At 47.6% G+C, this 23,032-nt stretch overlaps 9 protein-coding genes across 9 annotated transcripts; 4 read left to right on the forward strand and 5 right to left on the reverse strand.

Moving 5' to 3' along the window:
- Nucleotides 1-197: 197 nt before the first annotated feature.
- F9C07_6484 (fungal-specific transcription factor domain-containing protein) lies at nucleotides 198-2,540 on the forward strand (the record flags this gene model as incomplete). The annotated part of the gene is made up of 4 exons (XM_071511475.1): nucleotides 198-221; nucleotides 342-936; nucleotides 1,004-1,689; nucleotides 1,743-2,540. 4 exons carry the CDS (start codon nucleotides 198-200, stop codon nucleotides 2,538-2,540), a joined length of 2,103 nt encoding a protein of 700 aa, XP_071364341.1.
- A 111-nt stretch (nucleotides 2,541-2,651) lies between these two features.
- Nucleotides 2,652-4,304, reverse strand: F9C07_1638291 (oxidoreductase). Its single transcript, XM_041286305.2, has 5 exons — nucleotides 3,759-4,304; nucleotides 3,633-3,691; nucleotides 3,186-3,560; nucleotides 2,910-3,107; nucleotides 2,652-2,846 (listed from the first exon to the last, which is right to left on the reverse strand). Exons 1-5 carry the CDS (start codon nucleotides 3,832-3,834, stop codon nucleotides 2,763-2,765), a joined length of 792 nt encoding a protein of 263 aa, XP_041147437.1. The 5' UTR covers nucleotides 3,835-4,304; the 3' UTR covers nucleotides 2,652-2,762.
- A 576-nt stretch (nucleotides 4,305-4,880) lies between these two features.
- On the reverse strand, nucleotides 4,881-7,181 carry F9C07_2284648 (uncharacterized protein). The gene is made up of 2 exons (XM_041286308.2): nucleotides 6,152-7,181; nucleotides 4,881-6,095 (listed from the first exon to the last, which is right to left on the reverse strand). Exons 1-2 carry the CDS (start codon nucleotides 6,565-6,567, stop codon nucleotides 5,090-5,092), a joined length of 1,422 nt encoding a protein of 473 aa, XP_041147438.2. The 5' UTR covers nucleotides 6,568-7,181; the 3' UTR covers nucleotides 4,881-5,089.
- Nucleotides 7,182-8,382: 1,201 nt separating this feature from the next.
- On the reverse strand, nucleotides 8,383-9,336 carry F9C07_2284649 (P-loop containing nucleoside triphosphate hydrolase protein). Its single transcript, XM_071510712.1, has 2 exons — nucleotides 9,270-9,336; nucleotides 8,383-9,219 (listed from the first exon to the last, which is right to left on the reverse strand). The coding sequence occupies exon 2, from the start codon at nucleotides 9,168-9,170 to the stop codon at nucleotides 8,424-8,426; it is 747 nt and encodes a 248-aa protein (XP_071364342.1). The 5' UTR covers nucleotides 9,171-9,219; nucleotides 9,270-9,336; the 3' UTR covers nucleotides 8,383-8,423.
- A 351-nt stretch (nucleotides 9,337-9,687) lies between these two features.
- F9C07_2284650 (putative alcohol dehydrogenase) lies at nucleotides 9,688-11,356 on the reverse strand. Its single transcript, XM_041292757.2, has 5 exons — nucleotides 11,109-11,356; nucleotides 10,874-11,036; nucleotides 10,683-10,812; nucleotides 10,070-10,628; nucleotides 9,688-10,003 (listed from the first exon to the last, which is right to left on the reverse strand). The coding sequence occupies exons 1-5, from the start codon at nucleotides 11,112-11,114 to the stop codon at nucleotides 9,764-9,766; spliced, it is 1,098 nt and encodes a 365-aa protein (XP_041147439.1). The 5' UTR covers nucleotides 11,115-11,356; the 3' UTR covers nucleotides 9,688-9,763.
- Nucleotides 11,357-12,098: 742 nt separating this feature from the next.
- Nucleotides 12,099-13,047, reverse strand: F9C07_6479 (putative short-chain dehydrogenase; the record flags this gene model as incomplete). The annotated part of the gene is made up of 3 exons (XM_041292758.1): nucleotides 12,099-12,386; nucleotides 12,452-12,706; nucleotides 12,775-13,047. 3 exons carry the CDS (start codon nucleotides 13,045-13,047, stop codon nucleotides 12,099-12,101), a joined length of 816 nt encoding a protein of 271 aa, XP_041147440.1.
- Nucleotides 13,048-13,741: 694 nt separating this feature from the next.
- Nucleotides 13,742-15,550, forward strand: F9C07_6478 (putative sugar transporter; the record flags this gene model as incomplete). Its single annotated transcript, XM_041292750.1, has 5 exons — nucleotides 13,742-13,886; nucleotides 13,943-14,285; nucleotides 14,355-14,522; nucleotides 14,595-14,826; nucleotides 14,897-15,550. 5 exons carry the CDS (start codon nucleotides 13,742-13,744, stop codon nucleotides 15,548-15,550), a joined length of 1,542 nt encoding a protein of 513 aa, XP_041147441.1.
- Nucleotides 15,551-18,436: 2,886 nt separating this feature from the next.
- On the forward strand, nucleotides 18,437-19,991 carry F9C07_1638577 (uncharacterized protein). Its single transcript, XM_041292751.2, has 4 exons — nucleotides 18,437-18,760; nucleotides 18,810-18,995; nucleotides 19,078-19,452; nucleotides 19,505-19,991. Exons 1-4 carry the CDS (start codon nucleotides 18,724-18,726, stop codon nucleotides 19,906-19,908), a joined length of 1,002 nt encoding a protein of 333 aa, XP_041147442.2. The 5' UTR covers nucleotides 18,437-18,723; the 3' UTR covers nucleotides 19,909-19,991.
- A 459-nt stretch (nucleotides 19,992-20,450) lies between these two features.
- F9C07_2203831 (uncharacterized protein) lies at nucleotides 20,451-21,579 on the forward strand (the record flags this gene model as incomplete). Its single annotated transcript, XM_071509571.1, is given in 3 exon segments — nucleotides 20,451-20,495; nucleotides 20,515-20,742; nucleotides 20,794-21,579. The coding sequence occupies 3 exon segments, from the start codon at nucleotides 20,451-20,453 to the stop codon at nucleotides 21,577-21,579; spliced, it is 1,059 nt and encodes a 352-aa protein (XP_071364343.1).
- Nucleotides 21,580-23,032: the final 1,453 nt, after the last annotated feature.

Here is a 23,032-nt window from a genome sequence, read left to right on the forward strand (position 1 = left end):
AGTTAGGTGTACCTTACCCACGGACACAAATTCCGGGGAGGGCAAAAAATTCCAGAACGACGGTCGAAACCTGCGATTAGATGGCCGATCGCTCAAGATCACACGCGGAAATTGATTTCGAGGGTCTTGCACAATAATGGAACAAGATATTGGCATAAGGGGGATGCTGAACATCTCCAATCACGGCCCCGCCAAACATGCGTGTCGAGAATGCCGACGACGTAAGTCTAAAGTAGGTCCACGATAGTTAATCCGTCCCCTGTCTTAGCAATTGCCGCGGCTCAAGGATTGCGGGCTGCAGACCGGCCTCATGCATAGTCAATAATCTAAACTCGTGCTAGTGCGATCGTCTCTTGCCAAGTTGTTCGCTATGTGATAAGTTCAGTCGACGATGCATTTACGAAACGTTGTCAAAGACACCGTTAACCAGGCAATATTTGACTGAGGTCGAGGAGGAATTGACGCGGACCAAGGCTCTACTCTCCGAGCTTCTACCTGGGACTAGTCGTGACATTTCCAATGGGGAACGATTTATTTATCCTGAGCAGGGTACGACCGGCGACCGGGGTCTGACGTCCGAGATCCCTAACCGTGAGGGATCATCAGAGCAACCGGAGAGAGCCTATGTACCCCACAGCAATATCGGTTCCGAGACTATCCCTGCTCCGGAGGTCCCCAGCCGACCCTCGCTGGGTGTCTTCAGCGCTTCTTTATCGAATAGTGGCCAGCTATACGATTACTCCGATAGGAACCAGACAGGGATTTCTCACCGGGCCAATCGCCGAAGCCAGGACGCTGTCATGTCTATGGAGACGCCCCCTTCCGCCGGCAATGTCAACTTCGAATGGGATGAACGCACCGAGGACCAGGGTGGTGATGGGTTTGTAGATGGAATGGCTATTCTCCCTAGCCGTTCTAATGATGGTGGCTATTTAGGTAAGTCTTTGAAATCTAAACTTGCGCCTTATCATTTCGCTAAGTAGATGGCTGACTCCTACATAAGGCACCGCATCTGGTGCTGCGTTACTCCGAATGACTAACTCCCAGTCTGGCGGGGAAAGGCTTGACATGCCGGAGCCTGGTCGCCCATTTGAAACAGCATCTTCCCACCCGTCACCAAGCATTCCTTTCGCATTGAGTTCTCTGTCTCAGCTGGAACCGTTTGTCGATGCGTACTTTTCCCTTTATCATTGCTCGTACCCGATCATTCATGAAGCGACATTCCGTGCGCAGTTCATGGAGGTCATTCCACGACCCACCAGCAATACCTGGCAGGTGTTGTTGTACGTGGTAGCAGCCTTGGGAGCTTTTACAGCTGCAGTGACGCCGACTGATGTCGATCTGGCCTTGTTCAAGGCGGCAAAGGCTCGCTTGACTATTGATGTACTGGAAACTGGCAGTCTGATTTTGGTGCAAGCGTTAACCTTGAGCTCAAACTACTTACAAAAGAGGAATAAACCAAACTCTGGATACAACTACCTTGGACTTGCTCGGCGGACTGCAATGGGAATCGGGTTGCACAAAGAGTTTCCCACTTCGAAAGCGTCCCCATTGGCAATGGAGATGAGACGACGAGTCTGGTACTGTCTCTATATCTTTGATGTGGGCGCCATCATCACTTTCTCGCGGCCCTTGGAGTTTCCAGAGCAGGGAATTGAGACTCGCTTGCCATTAAACATCCATGAAAGCGTAAGTGTCCATTATCTTCCGATATAACCAGTGCAATGCTGAAACTTCTGTAGGGTATTACCGCCAGTACACAGACCGCCCCGTCCCCAGTAACTGAAACTACTGTGTATACACATCTTCGGGCGCAAGCGATGTTCCATCTAAAGACAAACCTGATTTATACCAAAATCACTTCGACCTCATTCCCATCTGCGGCTGAGCTGATCGAACTAGATGACCGTCTTATCGGCGACTGGTTGGCGTCTCTTCCGTACTTTTTCAATGAGGGGGCCATCCAGGCGCCCAAGTTTGCTCTCTGCCATTCAATCCTGCGATGGAGGTATCGTAATCTCCGCATCCTGATGTACCGACCGTTTCTGGTAGGCAAATGGATGCTCAACTCCGACCAAGGCCCGGACGGTCTCCGTGAGAAAGACGATACCCACGTAGAACTTGCCATTCAACGATGTTTCGATGCGGCCCGCGAGTCTGTTGAGCTTATCTCATCGTTCTGGGCACAACATCAGAAAACAACTATGGCTTGCTGGTATGGAGTATACTTCTTGTTCCAAGCGATCCTAATCCCAGTGATCTGTTTGCGGAACAATCCGTCAGATCCGGCCGCCCATGGTTGGCGGGAACAGATTTTTCAGGCAGTCAACACTCTCGAATCAATGGTGCCACTTAATGCGAATGCTGAAAGGTTTCTCAGAGTTATACAATCTCTCTGCGGCTGCTATCTCTATCCTCGCAGCAATGGCTGGGAGGGTCCAATCCAAGAGTCACCTGAGACACAGATCGCGAACCTCTACCCTCTGATGTGGCCAACGTTAGAGATGGCACAGCTCGATGGTGTGGATTCGGCTCTGTAAGTTCCCTCACGGACAAGATATTGACGAAAGGCTGACACTCTGCCCGTTCTTCTCAGACAACAATCTGTGATCAGTGACTTTATGCACCAGGTAACTGGTCTGCAATGACTGTGATACATTCCTGAATGGATTGTTACCTAAACCGATCTATTGTGCTGCTGGTAATATATTCATTTTTCTTTTGTGGCATTCATATACTTGACATTCATTCACTGGAAATAATTAGGGAAGGGTGTATCCACCATCGATCACTAAGTTTGCTCCTGTCATATAACTCGACGCGTCCGATGCACAAAATACGTATGCCTGCAAGGATTCTCCCGTTAGCGATAGGGGTACGACATATAATCATGGAATGGAGCATCTTACCCCCTTTAACTCGTATGTTCCAGCCATTCTGCGGGCTGGGATCATGCTGAGCCACTTCTCTCGCAGCTCTGGTGGGTGATGATCCAAAATTTCAGTCGCGACGAAACCCGGAGAGATGCAGTTCACGCGGCAGAAGTCCACCCACTCAACGGAGAGACACTTGGCTAACTGAACAACTCCAGCCTTGGAGGCATTATACTGTGACAATACTTGTTAGCATGGGCTCCTGGAGAATCTAACACAACCAAGGTGCTGTTTCACATATGTTCAACCTACCGCGGCTTGCTTCTGGGGCACATTGACCAACGCGGCGCTAACAGATGCGGTAAAGACGATATTACCGGATCCTTGTTCCTTGAACACCCGAGCAGCAGCCTGGGCTGTGTAAAATGCTCCGTCCAAGTTCACATTCATGATTTGCTGCCACTGCTCTGTGGTGTAGTCCTCGGCTGCGACTGCGGTCGCGATGCCGGAGTTGGCAACCATGATGTCCAGCTTGCCAAAGTCGCGGACAATTTTCTGGACAGCCGCTTCGATCTCCTTCTGGTCACCCACATTGGCCTGGTACGCTGCGACTCTCACGTTGTGGGTCTTTGCAATAGAGGCCGCTGTGGCTTCGGCTGTGCTGGAGGAGTTGTAAATAATTGCCACCTGTTGAACAATCAGTCATCATTCAATATTTCTATGAACAAGAACTGAATCATGGAAGTCGACAATACTTACATCGGCACCAGCCTCCGCCAAAGCATTAGTAATCTCCAATCCAATACCCCGTGTACCACCTATAATTCAAACCAAAGCGATCAGTATCACCACCGGAAGAAATAGACCATTCAACCGCAGACTTACCGGTCACAATAGCCACTTTCCCCTTCAGGCTAAACGCCTGCATAACATGTTTGTTGTCGGGCTGTGCGAGAACCATATTGCCAATCTTTGTACTCTCCTTCTCGTTCACATATAACCACAATAAACCAACCAAGAGTCCAAAGATAAAATGAGCAGTTTCAACTTGTATATATATTTTACCACAATATATCGCATTCAGAACTCAACCTCACGAAAGGAATATATACCTTGTAACCGCGCAGTCTAGACATAATGATAGAGGTAATCCGCACGGCAGTTCCACCCCATCTCGGCATACCCTAGGGCCCGGGTATCACCACTCCGCACGGAGACCCCGCTCCGTGGAAATGTGGGATTCGGAGGACGGGTCCGTGATGTCTCTATCATCACTAGACCAGTTGGGTTGCGCTCGTAGTGCGTTTCATTGGTAGGTCTTGATTCTTTGCGTCATTGTACATGAGTATGAGTATGAAGGGGTGTAGGGCAAGACATTAGGGCGTTCTGGATAATCATCTCGGCCCTAGGAAGGGGTCCCTTGCCTCCTCCCTCCCTTATTACACCAACGCCGAAGATAGCAATTTCACAATCGCTGATGAACTCAGTACGGAAACATGAAAATGGGACAACCTCATTAAAGGCGTAGTGAACTCGTTCGCTCCGCGGTTGCTCGTCTACAATCCTGATGAAGTTGTGGAACTCGAAACATCAAAGCGGGTAGGTGTAGGAAGATCAGAAGGCGAGAGACCTTGTTATTCCCGGCAGGTAATCTTCTATTTTACTACGGAAGATGCCCATCGGAGTGATAGCGGGGACTGCATACCAAAACAGAGGGTGCTAGGGATGCGGGCTGTTCAAACCTCAAGAACTATAATGGCTGATGTTGTAATCCATAGCATATATATCTTTTATTTACTTATAGAGGATACGATCTTAAGTATCAGCCAACTAGGCAATCAGTATATCTTTCCATTCAGTTGAATTGTTGCAGTGGTTTTATTGAAGTATTCTATGGAAGGGCTAGTGATAAAAGCGATGCGAAGATGTCAGGGATACCTCAGGCCCGATAATTGGCTGCTGAGTACGCGGAAAGGAAAGAGATCTATTAAGATAGCCTGATAAAAAGCTAGTAAGAGAAAAGGAAAGAAAGAAAGAAACAAAAGGAATAAAGGAATAAAAGAAAAGAAAAGAAAGAACTGGCGTAGAGAAAGCTAAGAGCTGCAGGGCACAGTGGGTGGTTAGACGACGAAGACTATCTCATGAATAAGAAACAACGCTCGGAGAGACAAACAGGCATTAGGGGACGAAATTTGCTTAGATCAAACGACTGTGCTTTAGTTGGGGCAGCGACCAGGAGGACAAAATATAAGTCGTAGGCCCAGTTTCCTATCTAGCTCCTCACACCATGACCACAGAAGATATGCATAGCTAAGCCTTAAGCGCTCATCGGATCCATGATGGATCCCTAAAGGGACAATCTTACCATTTTTCTTTGCGTACACAAGACTTCCAGAATCTCCATCTCGCGCAAACGGCTTCTCGGGGGACAGCCATTCGATCACCAACTGTTTCGCCAGAGTGTCATCTCCAAGTGTCTGTTTCGAGTGGCTATCGTTATTTTCCAAATCTTCAATATCCACGAGTTGGCCTGTGGTTTGTCCGGTGGCAGCTCCATGCTTATGTACTTCCAGTGGAAGCATCTGCGTTAAGGACTTGAGAACATGTTCGCTATCAAGGAGAGCTGGGTCCCAGAGAGAGTCAACTAGAGGAATTCCTTCTGGCACAGAGAAAAGGGCATTGCAGTCTATGGCGTTGGATATATGGAGCAAATCCATCAGCTCAGCCGACAGCGTGTCTGCCTCGAGAAGACAGATACTATCGAAGCAACTTCGGAACCTAGGCAAGTGGTTCCGGAAGGCGGGTCTCCTCCTCCCTCGTCGCTCGAAGTTGGGCGCTGGATGTAGCTGGACCGAATACATCTGATCATCAGTTTCAAGTTCAACTATATCTTCGATGCTATCGTCTAGGATATGGCCCACTGTAACGCCTACATGGCGCACACGGCCTCCATTGTGAGTATCCTCTTCCAGAAGACCTAAGAATCCTAGGCTGCCGAAAGAACGAGTAGGCTGCATCACTGCGGAAATAGACTGGGGTTCAACACAAAGAATCTTACATGATACCTGAGGACGAATATTTCTGGGATCACGGCCCAATCGAAGCTCGAAATAAGGAACGTCCTGAAGAAATTCCGGCAGCTGGGGCTCCTCTTCACCATACCACAGGGCTACGAGACGGGTCGTACGATTATATGGCTGACTCCAGGTGTACGCGTAGATACTGAAGAGTGTTAGACCTACCTCTTCAACTATGCCGAGGGGGAATATACAACTCACGATTCAATTCCACACAGTCGCTTTTTTACAGCCTCTTCCGTTGCCCATGTAAGCTCCTCCGGCGCATCTATATCGGGGACGGGCCTGCCTTCGAATTCAAGAGGCACGTATTGTCGGACAGTCTCCATATCTAGAATATTTCTGTCTTCATCTCGTTCCTCTGCCGGCCTTGTGAGTAGATCACGGAGATTGTCATCTGTTAGCCTGGAAATGACGTGTAATCGGAGCCTGCGCCTCCAATCGCGCCGGGCTCTTCTTTCTCGGTGTCTTCGACTTTCCTCTGTCTCAGGTACAAAGCACTGTTCCGATTGAGAACTGTCTTGCGCATTCATTGTAGCTGATATATCTGTTGATGACTTGGAAAATGGTGATTCTGAGGAGCAGGCAGTCCGGCCCAGTGGTCTACTTAAACACATCGAACGAGCCCGAATTTTAGATACCGGGCCAGAGGTAAGGTGGCTCGGCGTCAGATTGACTAGTGGCTCTGTACCACGCTCGTGTCAATGAGAGAAACAAAAGCATCTCGGCTGGCGCTTACCCATGGCTGAGCTGTTACAAGGAAATGGATCGACTATCTGAGACAGCAATTGGCGTTCAGACAACAGGTTGGGCTAATATTGTCGCACAGTGAGATTTTCCAAGGAAGTGAATCTCGCTATCAATTGCAGATTTTTTCTGGTCAGCAAATCACGTCTTGAAACGAGGGAATGGAAAAGGTGGTACCATTCAAGATCGATCAATAACGATACACTGCAACGCAACTATTCCCAGGTCAGCAAATAACATTGGAAAGGCACTGAGGGAGCAGGGACATACATGTGTCGCCAACGAGAGACTTAAAGAGGAATAATGCTCAAGGTAGGATGCTTTAGGAAAGATGGAGAAGGTATGGAGCTTTGCGTTACATCTGTCTTTATATAATAGAACACGGGCTTCGTTAAGGCGCCCATCCCTGTTACAAGGCTGGTCAATGCTCTGAATAGAGTCGCTATAGCGGGGTGTGCTCTCTTTGTGTGGTGGCCCTGGGAGTATGGGTAAAGAAAGGACCTGAAGGCATGTGGTATCACTAAAGTGTGAATCTGTACCGCACCCTTACTGTTGGCTTTGTTCTTCTAGATACGTTATACTCTATGTTATCCTTGGGACTTAGATGGATTGTCAAACGTAGAATACAAATGCGTTGGTGCACAAAGCCACAGGTCATCCATCTCTTCCGGTAGGAACACTGTTCACATCCATGGCAGTTGTCTATGGATAGCATCATTGAAAGAAATCAAGAATTTAGGGTGAAGTCTTTATTCAAATAGCTTAATGGGCGCTTAGGTAAGGCACATACAATAAGGATATCCATTAACTGTGCTACATGATAGTAGCCTGAAAGGGTCTGCAAACGTACTAGCTTGCACCTAATGTCAACATGATCATATTAGTTGCTTGAAGTTCAATGTGTTCTATATCATGTGCTCAATATGTAATGTAGCGGTAGCATAGCCTTCGTTGTCATGATATCAAAGAAGCTATGAATAAAGTAAAAAGGACAAAGAGACGAATGAAAATATTAACACAGCACTCATTCACTATTGCTCCGCAAAAGAGCCAATCTAATCATGCAACGGTTGTTCCTAAAGAAGTTCATTTGCTTCCTTTCTATGCCTTTGCTTACCATTAAAGCAATACACTTCGTGATCCCCACGGAATTATGGTTCTGCCTCCTTCTACAACCATTTCCGGGCGTAACAGCCACCCGCTTTGTAGCGGTGCTTGTCTGGCCGGGCCAGACATTTCCCGTGCCCAGTGATAGGAGCAGGGGCATTTCATTATCAGCATTACTGCCAAGCTCTTCATTCCAAAGAATGTTGTCATGGCCAAGATCTTCGTAGCTGACTTCCAAGTCATTGATTTCCTTGTTCAGTCTGTGAACTTTCCAGTCTGACCACCGCGGTATCTCCAAAGTTGCTGTGCTTTTGCCCACAATGAATATCATGTGGTGAACAAAGTAAATCTTTGCTGAGTCGATCATACCTGGGGAGAAGAGGCACAGCAGGCACCGAAGCCTTCCGTATCAATAGGATGCTTGTGGGAATCTCTACGCCTACGATAGAGAATCACTGTCTCCTGGCACTTATCCGCATATCACTATCTAGACATGAATGCCGGTCACTTACGATATTCGAAGCGTCTAAATAATTTTCATCCATTCATACTGCCATGTAGTGTAGCTATGGTAGGATGTCTCTATATAGTCCTAGATACGTAACGACGACAAAATGGATCAATTATCCTTACTCTGATGCTCAGGTGTACCATTAATGACCAGGTCCGCCGGGAGGCGCCTTTCAGAAATAGTCTGCGCATTTAGGAAGTCGTTTTGGTCCACCCTCCTGAATCCATCATCAAGGGTTGGTTCGATTCCCGCCAGAACATGTCGCTTTGCAACCCGCTCCCTAGCTACCTGTAAATCTGCCTCCACGAACACACGATAGTCGACCATAGATGCCACGTCCCGCCACTGCAGCTCATCTAATAGCAAGTAGTTACCTTCCAGGATGATGATTGACGTATCTGGGGTTATGGAGATACCGTCGGTGACGGGGTCCTTCTTCTCATGGTCAAATGAGGGGGCATATAAGATCTCCGAGGACGAGGGAGATGGAGGTGGGGTTGTCTGATTGTGAAAAGGGCTCGTGTCCTTCTCTGCCCACTTGCGCAACCTCTGGACGAACGTTATGAACCCTGACACGTCGAATGTCCATGGGGCTCCTCGACGGACATAGGCCTCCTCTCGGTTGGGGAGCTGGTCCAGCTCTGCTCGCGATAGATGGAAGCCGTCCATCGGAACGCATACCGTGTGACGGCGGATGCTTGCCGGCATTGCATTTAGGCGCTCGGTGAGCGCATTTGCCAAGGTGGTCTTTCCAGACCCTGGGGCTCCGGCGATTGCGACGAGAAATCTAGGCTTGTCGTGTATGATGGCGCGGCTGTAGATTGATTCCACGACTTGAGCGTATACGGCGTCCATATTGGATTAAAAGTGGCACAAGCCTCAGACAATTTTCAAATGGTGCTTCCTAGTTTTATATTAGTCTAAGCCCTTTATGCGATTGACAATGCGACATACCGTTGGTGTGACCTAGTAAACGTTAGTAGAGAGAACCACTAGCCACCTATACTTCAAGGACTTAAAGTAGACTGTGAAGGTCAGAGGATCAGATGAGGGACTCTTGCTCCGCTTTTAATGCAGTTGGTCCATGAGCGAGGCAGCATAACCTTAGTTCCACGGATCACAGTCGTCCGGCAATAGCAGGATTTCGGTATCGTCTCCTTGTGGAGAAAACTTCGATTGGGTGTCGATGTCGCATGTGGAGCTGCTGGCCCTGTATACCAACTCATCGTGCTGAAAATGGACCGCGGAAGGGTGCTCACGATCACCGCTCTAAGTCCATCCCATCATACATAGGGTGGTCCAACACTGATTGGCATGATTCACAGACTCTAAGATCTTTCCTGGTACTACAGAATTTGGGACACCTTTATTTGGTGTTTTTCAACTTGTAAATAATAGAGTATTTCTCATCTTCATTTTACAGTTCGTTAATTCGATTAAGTCCTGTTCTACCGTCCCTGATACCCCTCGATAATCACTTTGATGACACTCTCCTTTCCTTGCCTAACCAGCTCGAATGCCTGCTCAGCCTCCTCAAACGTATACCGGTTGGTAATGAGACGCTTGACATCCACCTTTCCACTAGCAATTAAGTCCACGGCAGTCGAATAGCAACCAGTGCTGTAACGAATAGACCCGCGGATAGTCAAGTCGCGAATACAAGCAGTTGTAATTGGGAACATAACATTCTATAAAGCCCCTTATTAGCATAATTCCAGTTCCATGACCCCAGTCAATTGCCTAGCACTACTCACCTCACGTCCCATTCCAGCCTGAACATAAGTACCGCCCTTCTTCGTCAAGTGTATTCCAGTCTGAATACAAGGTTGTGCACCAGTAGCCTCAAGAACAACATCCGGGCCCTCGCCTAAGTCGAACTGTTCCTTAATAATCTTCGCCAATTTCTCACTCCACTCCTCGGGAGACACATCAGCCGGAGGTGGAGGGGGTACAAAGACATCATCTGCGCCAAAGGTCTTCGCAAACTCCGCACGAGACTTGCTAATGTCGACGCCGATGACCTTCTTGGCGCCGTAGGCCTTGCTGACAGCCTGGCAGAGGAGACCAATAGGACCGCAGCCGAAGACCACGATCTTCTGGTTCGCCCTCACGTTTCCGACCTTGGTAATCTGGCATGCGACCGCGACTGGCTCGACCATGGCTCCTTCCTCCATGTTCATGTGATCGGGAATGGGGTAGCAGAAGTCAGACTGGGTGATGTAGTATTTCGACAAAGTTCCATCGTGGGGAGGAGTTGCTGCGAAGCGGTCGTTCGGACAAAGGTTGTACGAGCCACTGTGACAGTACTCGCAGCTGAAATATTCATTAGAGATCACTCGCTCCTATATAAAAGTCATAGACACTTACTGTCTGCAGGGAATACCAGGCTCGATGGCAACACGATCGCCAACCTTCAGGTTCTTGACGGCCGATCCGACTTCCATAACAGTTCCTGAGCTTTCATGGCCGAGAACGATGGGGCTTGTGAGAACAAAATCTGGATATCATTCATTAGTCCAGTTCCATTCCCATGCAAGTTGTCGTTTATCGTCACCTACCGCCGATTCTGCCTCTTTGCCAGTAATGCACGTCAGATCCGCAGATACCTGTTTGGGCGATCTGAACGCGCACATCCCAGGGATCCTGGAGCGCGGGAACTGGTCTATCTTCGAAGGCGACATCCTTAACGGCCTTGAGGACGAAGGAGGGGTTTGAGTCTTGCTATTTCTCCGAAAAGTCAAATTAGCAACTCTTCGTGCATAACTAGATGTTCAAGTGCACAGTTTAACTTACCGTCATGATGATCCTATGTAATATGGAAACAGAAGCAAATAACACTGATACTGCAAAAGTTTCCAAATAAAGAAGAGCCTTTCAATAGTAAACCATCTCATCGGGATAAATAAATTTCGTATCTCCTGATATATACTCCGCAAAAACATACCTCCATGTCTACCCCGCGAGATGAGCTCCGAACCCCACCCATCCACATCGACGTAATGCCGGGCGGGCACGGCAGCCCGCCAATACCGGGGCAATGCCGGTCCGGACTCCAGGCCCCGTTCAAGGCACCTCAGCCCGTCGCGAGCGGAATGGGGCCTCCGTTTCGGCTAGGCCTCCTCGGACAGTGGCCTGACGGACACCAAACAGGTCCGGAATTCAGACGGTCCATGGTTTCTTCGGCACGCACGGAGTATTCTGTGGGGATGCTCGTGTCAATGTCAGTTGAGGTCGATGGGTGTTACTCCACTTGTTGTCTTGATCTTGGTCTGTCTTGGAAGGTATGTCCGGCGTTGTGGGTGATATAATCTCAGGGGTATTATTTGTGTTGGTGTTAATTATTCCTGTCTCCGGCGTTGAGTCGATCATATTATGTGGTTTAGAATGTAGTATTCTAGAGTTATAGTAACTTAGGAGATAAAACGATGTGTGAAGTAGAGATATATATTTCCAGAAGGCAAAGTAGACAAGGCGATAATAGCGCAAAGACAAGCAAGACAAAAATGTACCAAACAAAAGTGAAAATAAAAATAAAAAGGAAGTAAATTATTTAAGTTTGATATATATATATAGCAAGATGAGACTAATACCTTACGAATTGTGTGAAGGTTATGTATGTAATTCGAAATGGTTTTTCATAGCTATAGGCCGCAACAATATACCAAAAACAAAGCGTCACCATTGAATGCATCCCAAATGCCCCAATCGAAAAGTACAAATCGAAAACCTTTTCACCAAATCTATATGCTCTAAAAGTCAAGTCATCAAAAAGGAACATAACATCTACCGGCAAGTGTAGCCACCATCGACAACAATATCCGAACCCGTCGTGTAGGTGCTTGCATCGCTGGCAAGATACAAATAGACACCCTTGAGCTCTCTGGGATCGGCGTCACGCTTCATCGGGGTCAGGCTGTACCATTCCTCCTTCATCTCAAAGGGGCAGTCGCCACTGATAGGGGTGTCGATGTATCCCGGGCTGACAGAGTTCACCCGAGCGAAACCAGCCCACTCGACGGCCAAAGACTTAGCCAGGTGGATAACACCAGCCTTGCATGCGTTGTAACAGGCCTGAGTTGTATCTGGTCAGATGTCTGTGTCGAGGTTAGGTGTGGTGAGAGATTAAATGAACATACCTGCTGCTGAGGGACATTGGCGGCGTGACCCGACATAGACGCAGTGAAGATCATGTTGCCCGAGCCCTGCTTGCGGAAGATCTCTCCAGCCACACGCGCGCAGTAGTAGGCACCCGAGAAGTCGATATCCACTACACGGTGCCAATCCTCAAGACGGTCATCAAGACCACCTGCCTTGGAAGGGATTCCAGCATTGGCAATCATCACGTCCAAACGCCCGAAGTCTGCAACAACAGCTTGGGTAGCAGCCTCAACCTGTACAATATCATTGTTAATTTCAATGTACCAAACAGCAATGCAATAATGGTAGTGTCGCTGCATACCTCATTGAAGTTCTGGACCGAGCACTTGTACGCCTTGCACTTCACGCCGAAGTCCTTGGCAATTGTCGCGGCCCGGTCATCAGCCTGGCCGGAGCTGTTGTACCAGAGGGCGACATCAGCACCAGCTTCAGCTAGTGCCCGACCGACTTCGTATCCAATACCACCCGAGCCACCAGTAATGATAACGACCTTGCCGTGCATGTCGAACATCTTGAACACGCTGTCCGGCAGCGTGGGGTTAGGCCAACGGATACTCTTCTGTGCAGCAGCCATTTTGTGAGGTAATTTAATGTCGGAGTTAGGAAAAGCTTTTAAACGTGCGTGTTGAAGATGGAAACAACCAACAGTATTGGTTTTCTGCAGTGTGACTTCTCTTTACATCCATCCGGCCTCAGTAGGATATTTTATACCCTCGATCATTCTCCAAGGTCCACGGTAACGCCCACTAGGACTGTGAAGTCCATCGCGGACTCTGAATCCATATCTCCCACTTCGCATGTCACTGTCCGTCATCCCGGCTCCGTGACCCACGCGAGGAAATCCTCGAGTCGGGATGGCGTCTCCCATTATCATCCGAGACCGGACATGGCAGTCCGCTGGAAACGGCCCCGCCTGTCCGTTCCATCTCTAAGCTCGATTCGGCGATAGACACGAGTTAAGCCCCACGCATCTTCGGCACTAAAAAAGGCTCAGTTAACTCTGCTAGTAATGCTTTAGCCGGTTTACCCCCGCGTGGCTGCCAGTTAAAGTTTCTGGGGTAGTCTCAGCCCCGGTCACGGGCTATGGCCAACCCTGAGCCTGCCGTATCAGCGACGTTAGATGGAGATGGGGCCATCCCTACACAATGCCTTGGTCAATGATGTAGCCTCCATCCATTTATTTATATACCCGTAAATCGGACTGGTTCGCGCACGCCCTAAATGAATTTGACCCTTGTCTGGCTTCACATCACAACTATTAGGCCATTATGAAGGACCAAGATATTGTTGGAGAGGCACTCGCTGCCGTTCTCCCTCAGCATGACAAGCCCTGGCTCAGGGTACCCCATCTTCTAAAGCTCAATCTCATCCTGCTGGTTCCATTATTATCGTCGGCTGTTGCGGGATACGATGGTACGTGCCAGATCGCTCTCCTGGAGATGCAAAGCAACTAATACAAAGGGTTGTAGGTTCGCTGATGAACGGATTGCAATCTATTCCTGAGTGGAAAAGATATTTCGGAAACCCAACTGGTTCTATTCTCGGCGTCGTGAATGCAGCCCAATCCATTGGAAGCGTGGTGTCTTTGCCGGTCGTGGGATGGCTTTCTGACAGACTTGGCCGACGCTTGACACTGTTGCTAGGTTCATTAACCATCGTGGCATCTTCTGCGATTCAGGCTGCCTCTGTTAAGTATGGCATGTTTGTGTTCTCACGGGTGCTGGTCGGTGTTGGATCCATGCTTGTAGTTCAGCCGGCCCCTATGCTTATCACAGAGCTGGCATATCCTACCCATCGTGGAAAGTATACCAGGTATGTCATTCGGAAAAACGGACAAAGGATAAATGCATCGTACGCTGACACAGATTCCTTCATCAACAGTGCCTTTTGGACGATGTATTACTTGGGCGCCATTCTGGCCTCGTGGACTTGTTACGGGACACAGAGAAACATGACAGACGACTGGACATGGAGGATACCATCTATTATCCAGGCAGGATTCCCCATTGTCCAGATATTATTCTGGTGGTGCGTTCCGGAATCTCCACGGTATGACCTGTTGCAGTGGCCAACCACTGGCCTATATGGTAGAAGAAGTGCTTGTTCTAACACTCCCTGTAGATGGCTCATCGCGAACGATCGACGTGAAGAAGCAGAACAATTACTCGCTCGTTTTCACACCGACGGAGACGTCAACCACCCGTTGGTTCAATTCGAAATGTCAGAGATCATCCACACTCTCTCGATGGAGGCTCGAGCATCTCAAGTACCATGGTCGACCCTGGTCAAGACGCCTGGGAATCGAAAGAGAACATTCATTGCGATCTGCGTCGGAGCTTTCGCTCAGTGGAACGTTAGTTAATCTGTCCTTTCGTTGTCTCTTACCCTGACTCGCACTAACCATCATCTCTCTCCTTACATAGGGTGTCGCTGTCGTATCGTATTACCTCACCCTTGTCCTTGACACCGTCGGAATAACCGATTCCGATACACAAACCCTGATCAACGGCTTACTGCAAGTCTTCAACTTCATCGCAGCAGGAAGTGCAGCCTTGCTGGTAGACCGGCTCGGTCGACGAACCTTATTCCTCTGGTCCGCCGCAGGAATGCTGGTCTCGTTTGTGATATGGACCGCCTGCTCCGCTGTCTTCGACACCAGTCAAGCCGCCCCGCTCGGAAACACTGTGATTGCCTTCGTTTTCATCTTCTACTTCCATTATGACATCGCATACACCCCTCTTCTGCTGGGCTACCCCACTGAAATCTTCCCTTACTCAATCCGAAGCAAGGGCGTGACGACAACACTGTTGTCTGTGTACTCCTCACTGGTCATCCTTGCGTTCGTCAACCCAATCGCCTTGGAGAATATCGGATGGCATTATTATATTTTCTTTTGCTGCTTTGACCTCCTCGTTCTTTCTGTGACTTTCTTCATGTTCCCCGAGACAAAGGGTCACTCGCTTGAGGAAATTGCGCAGATTTTCGATGGGCCGTCGGCGGGGACGGGCGGGCTTGAGGTCGGCAAGAAGGATTATGATGAGACTATCACACGGGAACATGCCGAGTATGCTGGCTAAAGGCCTCTAGCTCTCACAAGGTCACCTGTCTGTCGGGTGGTGCTAGACCTAGCGTCAGGATTCAGAAAATCGGTAAACGTTCGTCGTTTTATTTCATAGCGGTGTATATTGTTTTTTGATATGTAAATCAAGTTGAGGGCGTCACACACTAGGCAACAGAGCTGAGGCGCGCTGATCAAGCCGCTTATCTGGTAATCTATAGCTTTCTCCCAATCATTCTAGATACTCTTTTTGTGCTGTTTAAGCGGTGGGCAGTTATGGCGTGCTTCAGATTACAGATCAATTTTATTTAACCTGGCTATTTTGATTCACACTGGGGCAGTTTTGCTAAATATTGTTGACTTGCTGAGATTATGGCCATCATCCTAAAATGTCTTGAGGACCTTAAAGCATCAGCCTTTGCTGTTATAATATGTAATCAGACGCCCAATGAGATCGTCTCCATTAGACTAGTTGTTCTTCACCCACTTCTTTATTTCATAAATAATGCGCTCTCTGAGACAATTCGCGTATGGAAATACACCTCAGGCCAGATTCTAGGTGAGTTTGTGTTCATATCGTTTTTCCCCGTTCTTTGATTACTCCTGATGAAGCTATTATGCTTATCTTGTTGAACTTGATCACACGAAGTATGTCCACGATTGAGTCACTTGGATCCGTCATCATGACTGTGAAAAAGCAATGGCTTAGGAGGCACAGCGCTAGAACATCCAAACAGTGTCAACAAATAGGGCCATCAAGGGAGGGCTCTAATTGAGGGGATTCAGAGTCTCATATAGTTTATATGTACATCTGTCTCCTTATATCCTCACACTTCTTAGTAACAACTCTTGGATATAGCAAGGTTTTGATCAACCCGGCGAAGACTACACGCCATCGTCGAATTACCATGTAGCGCGTAGAATGGAATACTTCCTACCTTCTGGATCCAGTACTTCTAGACGATAGAATCATAATGCCGTCAGCATAAAGAATGGCTACAAGGCGCACTCCAGAGTCACAGTTCGCCTTCTCCCAAAATGGATTAGGTGGTCACTTCCAACTTTGTGTTATATCAGTTCTACGTAGACAGCCCCTCTCCTGCCTCCTCCGCCTGTCACCTCCCTTTCATTTGCCCTTCGCGCTACTATATTCAACCAAGAACTTTACCTCATCTACTCTTGACATGACCATTCCACTTGATCTCTTGACATGATCACTTCTTCTATCTACAAGTCAGTGCAATGACCGAAAATACCCTTTTCAACGACTGGGCAAACCGAAAGGTTGACTTCGGTCGTGGGCCTGGCTCGATATGTACCCTAGATAGGCTGTACGGTGAGAAGAACAGTCAGGTCGATGATGAACGGTATTAGGAGTACCAGTATATCGGCGGCGCCTATGGCACTTTCTTGTGTTATAACGTGATGGACAGTACTTATCGGGGTGTGATGAAAATATTCATGCAGTATATTTATAACCCAGGCTAAAGAAGCTTCACATAGCTTACAGTTCCCTAGAATCCCATATGATGGATCTCAGCACGCGCCGGCTGAACATAGGGAGGCTCAAGCCCAATCTATTCCCGTGGGCGATTTGATATTGATAGTCAATTAAACGCACTGAGCACCCTAACAACAAAGCAATACAAGTCCAGTCCAAAAATTCTCGGTATAAATTTTGAGACTTAGCTAGCGACAGATCCAGTACCTGGAGGATATATCTATTTCATCCTTACGAATTATTTACCTGGAATAAAGTTGAGGAAGGTTACCTTCTGGAGTTTAGAAGCCTCAGTGCGTGAGCAGATACGGCAAACCTTCAAACTAGCCTAGAAGTAAGTTTATATCCCCTTTTATTAGGATATAAGTTCTGATTCCTTTTCTATTCTCTTGAGATTGTGTCAACTCAGGGATTGTACGGGGGCTCCAAGAAATAGAGCACGTCTTATGGGACACAGCAACATACAAGAGGTACGTAATGACTCCTGTCCACAACAAAAATAAGCCACTCCTTCGGCATAGCTATTGACAAGCTCTAACCTTTCAATAGTTATATCGCCAGCTTTAGAATGAGTGAGCCTGCAGGGGAAAGTGACGAGTGGCGGGATGATGAGTTGATTGTTTGGAGCATGGCAAAGACTCAAAATAATCGTATCTGGTCTGAGGACCCAAATAAACACCCGGACATGAGCACCTGGACTCTTTGATTCTGTGGGAAGGCCCGTTTTTGTTCTTACTTAGGGATAGGTTTCGAATTGATCCGTTAGTATTGGGATTTAATGAACACAAAGGAGTCAATCGAGTCATACTGATACAGAACTGAGCCACCAGCGTCTTTCAGCAACTGCGGGCCGTCGCTTATGTGTTATCACGCAGGTACAATGAGAACACGTCTCGATACCCTGAGCACTATACGCTCGCTCTCTGAGATTGGGAGCATAGTCAGTGCTTCAGGTCGCACTGGATAGCCTGGTTAGGTTATAGTTCGTGGTGTATGGCCTTTCTGATAACATGAATACGCACCTTCTGCAGGTTCACTGGTATGGTATGGCTTGCACGCCTTGAAGGGCTGCGGCCGATGTCCGTGACGGTCACACGGGTGCATATAGAGGAATGAGTGGAGCTTTGTTGTAATATGGCAGCCGATAGATATTTTGAGTCTTGGACCTGTAAATCACTACCTGGTTTCAGAGTGGCGCAATTAGGCAAAATAATGGACTAACCCATTGCAAATATATTGTACAGGTTTCATGTATGCGTTGTTCGCTACGGCAAATAAGCTTCTCCAGCTGCTGCCTAGCCACCATTAAACCAGTCAGCCCCAAGTCTTGACTGACGTAAGAAGACTTGATACCGTCTTGGATTGAATTTTGTGTCAGATTGGAATTGCTGGCGTTATCAAGCTTATCTGATGGAACCTTTCCTGGCCCACGTACCCCGCATCCGAGACTCTAAGAGGAGATCATGCACGTTCGCGATAAGGGACTGCCGATCAGCATTGACCATTAGTTTTCACGAGAGATACCGGACTCGGAGATACTACCAGTACCGACAGACATATATTCACGAGCTATCCCCAGCTGCTTCGGTGTATACCACAAAAAGAACACAAATAACTGCCACAAGCCTCCGAGGTATTTTCTGTACCTGTTCCAATCCAGTGGCTTTTATTGCATCAAGGACATAACAGGAATGGATATCAGAGAACCACCAGTCATCGACTTCGCACGTTAGTTTCCCAGCTAGTTCTAGTAGTTATGAACTCACCAGGATCACAGCATTTTATGGCCCAGAAGGTGCCGCAAAGGAACGATTAATAAATGAGTTGCGCCAAGCCTGCAAGCAGTTTGGCTTCTTCCAACTCATCAATCATACTATTCCAGCGAGTCTACAAGAATCTGTCCTTCAGCAGAGCAAAGAATTCTTTGAGCTTCCAATATCAACAAAAGAAAAATATAAAAAAGGTCAGTACTCCACATGAACATAAGAAGTCATCCTTGGAGTCATCCGCGAATGATATACTGAATCCTACATAAAATCACGTAGGTCTTAATGGCGACAATCGCGGTTACGAGGGCTTTAGGGCGCAAAACTTCGAGAAGCGAGGCAAAGGTGACCTGAAGGAAGGTTTCTACTTAGGCAAAGACCTTGCACTTGACGATCCACAGGTTGTTACGAGGAAGTTTGATAAGGGGCCCAACAAGTACCCTTTGGAAGTTAGCGAGCCAGCTAAATTCCGAGCTGTTATGGACGAGTATCATGAGGCAATGACATCGCTTGCGATGGGGATTCTGAGAATGTTAGCACTTACTCTGGAGCTAGAGGAAAGTGCTTTCGACGCGTTTTGCGAACATCCGATCGCTATTCTTCGGCTGCTGCACTATCCCCCCCAAGATCCTGACAGTTCGGATATCGAGAGAGGTGAGGCCTACTTCATGTTTTTCATGATCAGTGCTTACTTTAGTCGGCAAAGGCATTGGCGCTCATACCGATTTCGGTGGTATCACTATTCTTCTTCAAGACACGACCGGTGGCTTGCAGGTTTGGAACAATGTCTCGTCGGAATGGGTAGATGTGACACCTGTACCGGGTGCCTATGTCGTGAACCTAGGCAATATGATGATGCGATGGACAAATGATCGCTATCTATCTAACCTCCATCGGGTTATCAACAAGAGCGGCAAGGAGCGCTTTAGCGTTCCATTCTTCTTGTCTGGTAACCCTGACTACATAGTCGAGTGTCTCCCGACCTGCATCGGGGCCGGGCCTAAGTACCCTCCCATAACTGTGGGTCAGTGGATGGCTGGGCGATATGCGGATACGTATGGCACATCGAATGAAGAGGCAATTTCTGACATGCGAGAAGTGCCTTCTTGAGGTATGCTTGCGGGAGGAAGAGGGCTCGTAGGCCCAGCACACAACTATCGGGCAATGACAATGGCTCTGGATTCTTGTATATTGGAATGTGTAGAATAGCTCATGATATCCACGTGGGCTGATGCTTACGAGCATATGCAGAGGCGCAAAGGGCCGAGGAAGTAAATGTGTCGGGGAATGGTGAATGTCACTAGCACATTTCTATATGTACCTAGGAAAAACGTCGCCATTAATCGTGGTATCTCCGGCCTCATGGTCCTACTTGGTACTGTGGCTTATCCACATATCCAGGTCAATCAATTCTCCGATGAATGGCTTTTTGGCTCTTGTGATCACGATAATAATCCAATCTCCAAACTTCTGGCCCTAGAACATAAAAGGTGTTTTAGGCCGCTTGTGTTTGTAATTCCTGTTCTAGCTTGTATTGACCGAATTTGCCTAAATGTCCTTGTTAGATCTACAGCCACTTGAATACAGGCCATGATGTTCCCCTGATTAGGAAATATCTTTAGCTTCATGATTTTGAATGTATAGCGGATGACATGCGGAAAAGGAGATGGTGCGACCGATATTGCCAAGCCACGCAGGTCAGCTGACCACCTGTAGTTACTACTGCCAACTGTAGACAAGCGCATGATCACGACTTCACAAGACCAGCAGTCAATTTGTGCGGCCTTGTTCTACTTCACCATCTTCAACCTTCAATATCTGGACAGAGAGCTGGAAACAGATATGTCAAGTAAAGCGATTGAGGCAGTGTTGCTCACACCAGAACTATTAGAGATTATTCTCCTACATCTCGATATGACCACTCTTCTGGTATCGGCTCAGCGCGTTAGTAGACACTGGCTATGCGTTATAGCTGGCTCTACTAAGCTCCAACAGGCCTTATTTTTCAAACCAATAGCACCACCTGTCAAACCGTCACTAGCTTATTCAACTCCGCCTAATACGGAGATGGACTCCTACCCGAACCCCTACTCATTAGAAATTGTGAACTCCTTCAATCCTTTGCTTGAAAAGCACTTTGGTTCTGTATTTTTCAATCTCAATGGGGTCGGCAACTACCATCGCGCAAATTACTTCTACACGAATCTTCACTGGTGGGTTAACGGACGGGATAACGACCATATGAAAGCTGAGCTTGCCCGCCGGCATAGAGCGTTTACTCGGTCTGGTGCGAGTTGGCGACGAATGTTAGTTTCGCAACCAGCGCCGCCAGCACTGGGATACGGATGGCAAGAATACGGAGACTGGACAACTATATACAAGGCACTCATTACTGAAAACCCTCAGCCAGCAGCGTTATCACTGGACCCTGTATTCCCCGGCGAGCCAGTTTCGCCGCAGCCATTGCCGATATCACAGACAGGTCTTCGATTTGGTTTGCTATATGACCTACTTCAATACCATGCTGGTCATCATCAGTATCCGTCGCTTTACTTTCGTCTCGTCTGGGGACGGAGATATGCACCCCTACTTCGGGATGCGATGGAACATGCATGCAGGCAGCTGCTAGAAGAGACTAGTGTCATTGTGCAGTTTTTTCATAGGAATAATGATCTTGAGCATGAGCCTGCCGATGTTGAGGCGTGGGATAGCGCGTTTAGAAGCGAGGACTTCCAGCTTCCACATGAGCAACTCGAGGTAGTTTACAGAAACCCCTGGTGAAGCAATAAAGTATACGGCTAGCAGAAGTTCAAGAATCCCGCCTGTATTGATTGATTCACTACCAGGTAGGAAATTTACATTAGAGTGTTCACACAATAAAAGCCTTGGGAACCTTGTAAAACCTGAAAAGTACAACCTCCGATATACCTATCTCATTCTCCCTCCCCGCCATTCAAACATCTGTCTTTTTATCCTCACCCCTCCTCTGTTCATGTGCCGACCAGGCGATTCTTTTCTCGGTCCAATCGTAGCCGACAACAGCCCACCAAAGGTCTTTACTCGTCAGGAACTGGCTAGAATAGACGAGAAAAAGCGGGCGAAGAACAAGAAGCCAAGTCCTTTCGTTGAAAAGGTATGTTATTATCGGCTGAAACCAATTATACCATGGAGGTAGGTGTCATTAGTAAAACTAATACTGTGCCGTTACAGGTCAGATCGCGTCCGGGTACCCCAACTGGGCATCGGTAATGCTGGTCCTACAAAGCCGTCAAAGCGATAAGATTGGCTTTGGTGCGATCCTGTACCAAAAGGGCTGGTCCCTCCTTGGTCTTCGATTTTGTAACGGTGGTAAGCTATATATATAGGTGATTCCGAGGCATTCTGAGTCGTCAATTTAGAATTATATAACCTTTTAGCATTGTGGAATATCGGGCCTTGGCGACCTTTGTTTTGTTCGTGTATTCTGTTGCTGGTTTTCAGTTGCTGTGCTGCTTGTCTCATTGTTAGTGTATACTTGACCTTTGTCGTTTTCTCTCGTCTTTTAATTGTTCTTTGTTGATTTCCGTACTATTCGTGTACGTGCAGTACTCCATGTTTAATTTAATTTCACTACAATACTCGAATACATTCACAGAGGCTCATCGCGGCCACTACGCAACAACGGGTTCAGAATTCCTGTTACAATCCTGAGTATCTAATATTTCTGTATTTGTACATAGGAAATCAGTATGAATATTAGGGAATTTGTGTAGTTTATATATTTATCTATAAAGTCTGCATTTTAAAAATAACAAAGGTTACTGTGAACTGGCTCTGTATCACATACATAGTACATTGTGTCGCTAGCCTGGAGATATAAATCTATAATTAATTTTAGAAATAGTGGCCCCTAAATCTAGGCACTACAACCCCTAAAGGCTAAAATCTAGGCACAGTGGACCGCAGGTCAGAGAGACCTAAATCCAGCGGATTTTGGGTCGGGTCCGGGTTAGCTTATCAAAAACCCACCCGAATGCAACTCTAATCATGAAGCAAAAGATAATTCCTGACCAGGGAATATTATAGCCTGTATCCAAGTGGCTGTAGTTCTATCAAGGAAATTTAGACACATCCGACCGAGAAACAGAAACAAAGACGCGATTCAACCCGTCGGAGATTGGCAGTGGAATCTCAGGAAAGATCGACAGCTCAGCCACGTTGCCGAGCAGTGATGATGGAGCGAGGAAGCCACATT

Source organism: Aspergillus flavus, chromosome 5, assembly GCF_009017415.1.
Source record: "Aspergillus flavus chromosome 5, complete sequence".
Classification (NCBI taxonomy): Eukaryota; Fungi; Ascomycota; class Eurotiomycetes; order Eurotiales; family Aspergillaceae; genus Aspergillus; species Aspergillus flavus.

What these genes read in the sequence shown, in the direction of transcription:
- F9C07_2284650 (XM_041292757.2), bottom strand. An exon ending in GCAAAGAGGCAGAATCGGCG is followed by an intron (nt 10,813 to 10,873) that starts GTAGGTGACGAT and finishes AATGATATCCAG; the next exon opens with ATTTTGTTCTCACAAGCCCC. An exon ending in CCTGGTATTCCCTGCAGACA is followed by an intron (nt 10,629 to 10,682) that starts GTAAGTGTCTAT and finishes TGAATATTTCAG; the next exon opens with CTGCGAGTACTGTCACAGTG.
- F9C07_2284648 (XM_041286308.2), bottom strand. Translation starts at nt 6,567, where the DNA reads ATGTGTTTAAGTAGACCACTGGGCCGGACTGCCTGCTCCTCAGAATCA. An exon ending in CGACTGTGTGGAATTGAATC is followed by an intron (nt 6,096 to 6,151) that starts GTGAGTTGTATA and finishes AACACTCTTCAG; the next exon opens with TATCTACGCGTACACCTGGA.
- F9C07_1638291 (XM_041286305.2), bottom strand. Translation starts at nt 3,834, where the DNA reads ATGGTTCTCGCACAGCCCGACAACAAACATGTTATGCAGGCGTTTAGC. An exon ending in GAAAGTGGCTATTGTGACCG is followed by an intron (nt 3,692 to 3,758) that starts GTAAGTCTGCGG and finishes TTTGAATTATAG; the next exon opens with GTGGTACACGGGGTATTGGA. An exon ending in TGCCCCAGAAGCAAGCCGCG is followed by an intron (nt 3,108 to 3,185) that starts GTAGGTTGAACA and finishes GTATTGTCACAG; the next exon opens with TATAATGCCTCCAAGGCTGG.
- F9C07_2284649 (XM_071510712.1), bottom strand. Translation starts at nt 9,170, where the DNA reads ATGGACGCCGTATACGCTCAAGTCGTGGAATCAATCTACAGCCGCGCC.
- F9C07_1638577 (XM_041292751.2), top strand. Translation starts at nt 18,724, where the DNA reads ATGGATATCAGAGAACCACCAGTCATCGACTTCGCAC. An exon ending in ACCAGTCATCGACTTCGCAC is followed by an intron (nt 18,761 to 18,809) that starts GTTAGTTTCCCA and finishes CCAGGATCACAG; the next exon opens with CATTTTATGGCCCAGAAGGT. An exon ending in CAGTTCGGATATCGAGAGAG is followed by an intron (nt 19,453 to 19,504) that starts GTGAGGCCTACT and finishes TAGTCGGCAAAG; the next exon opens with GCATTGGCGCTCATACCGAT.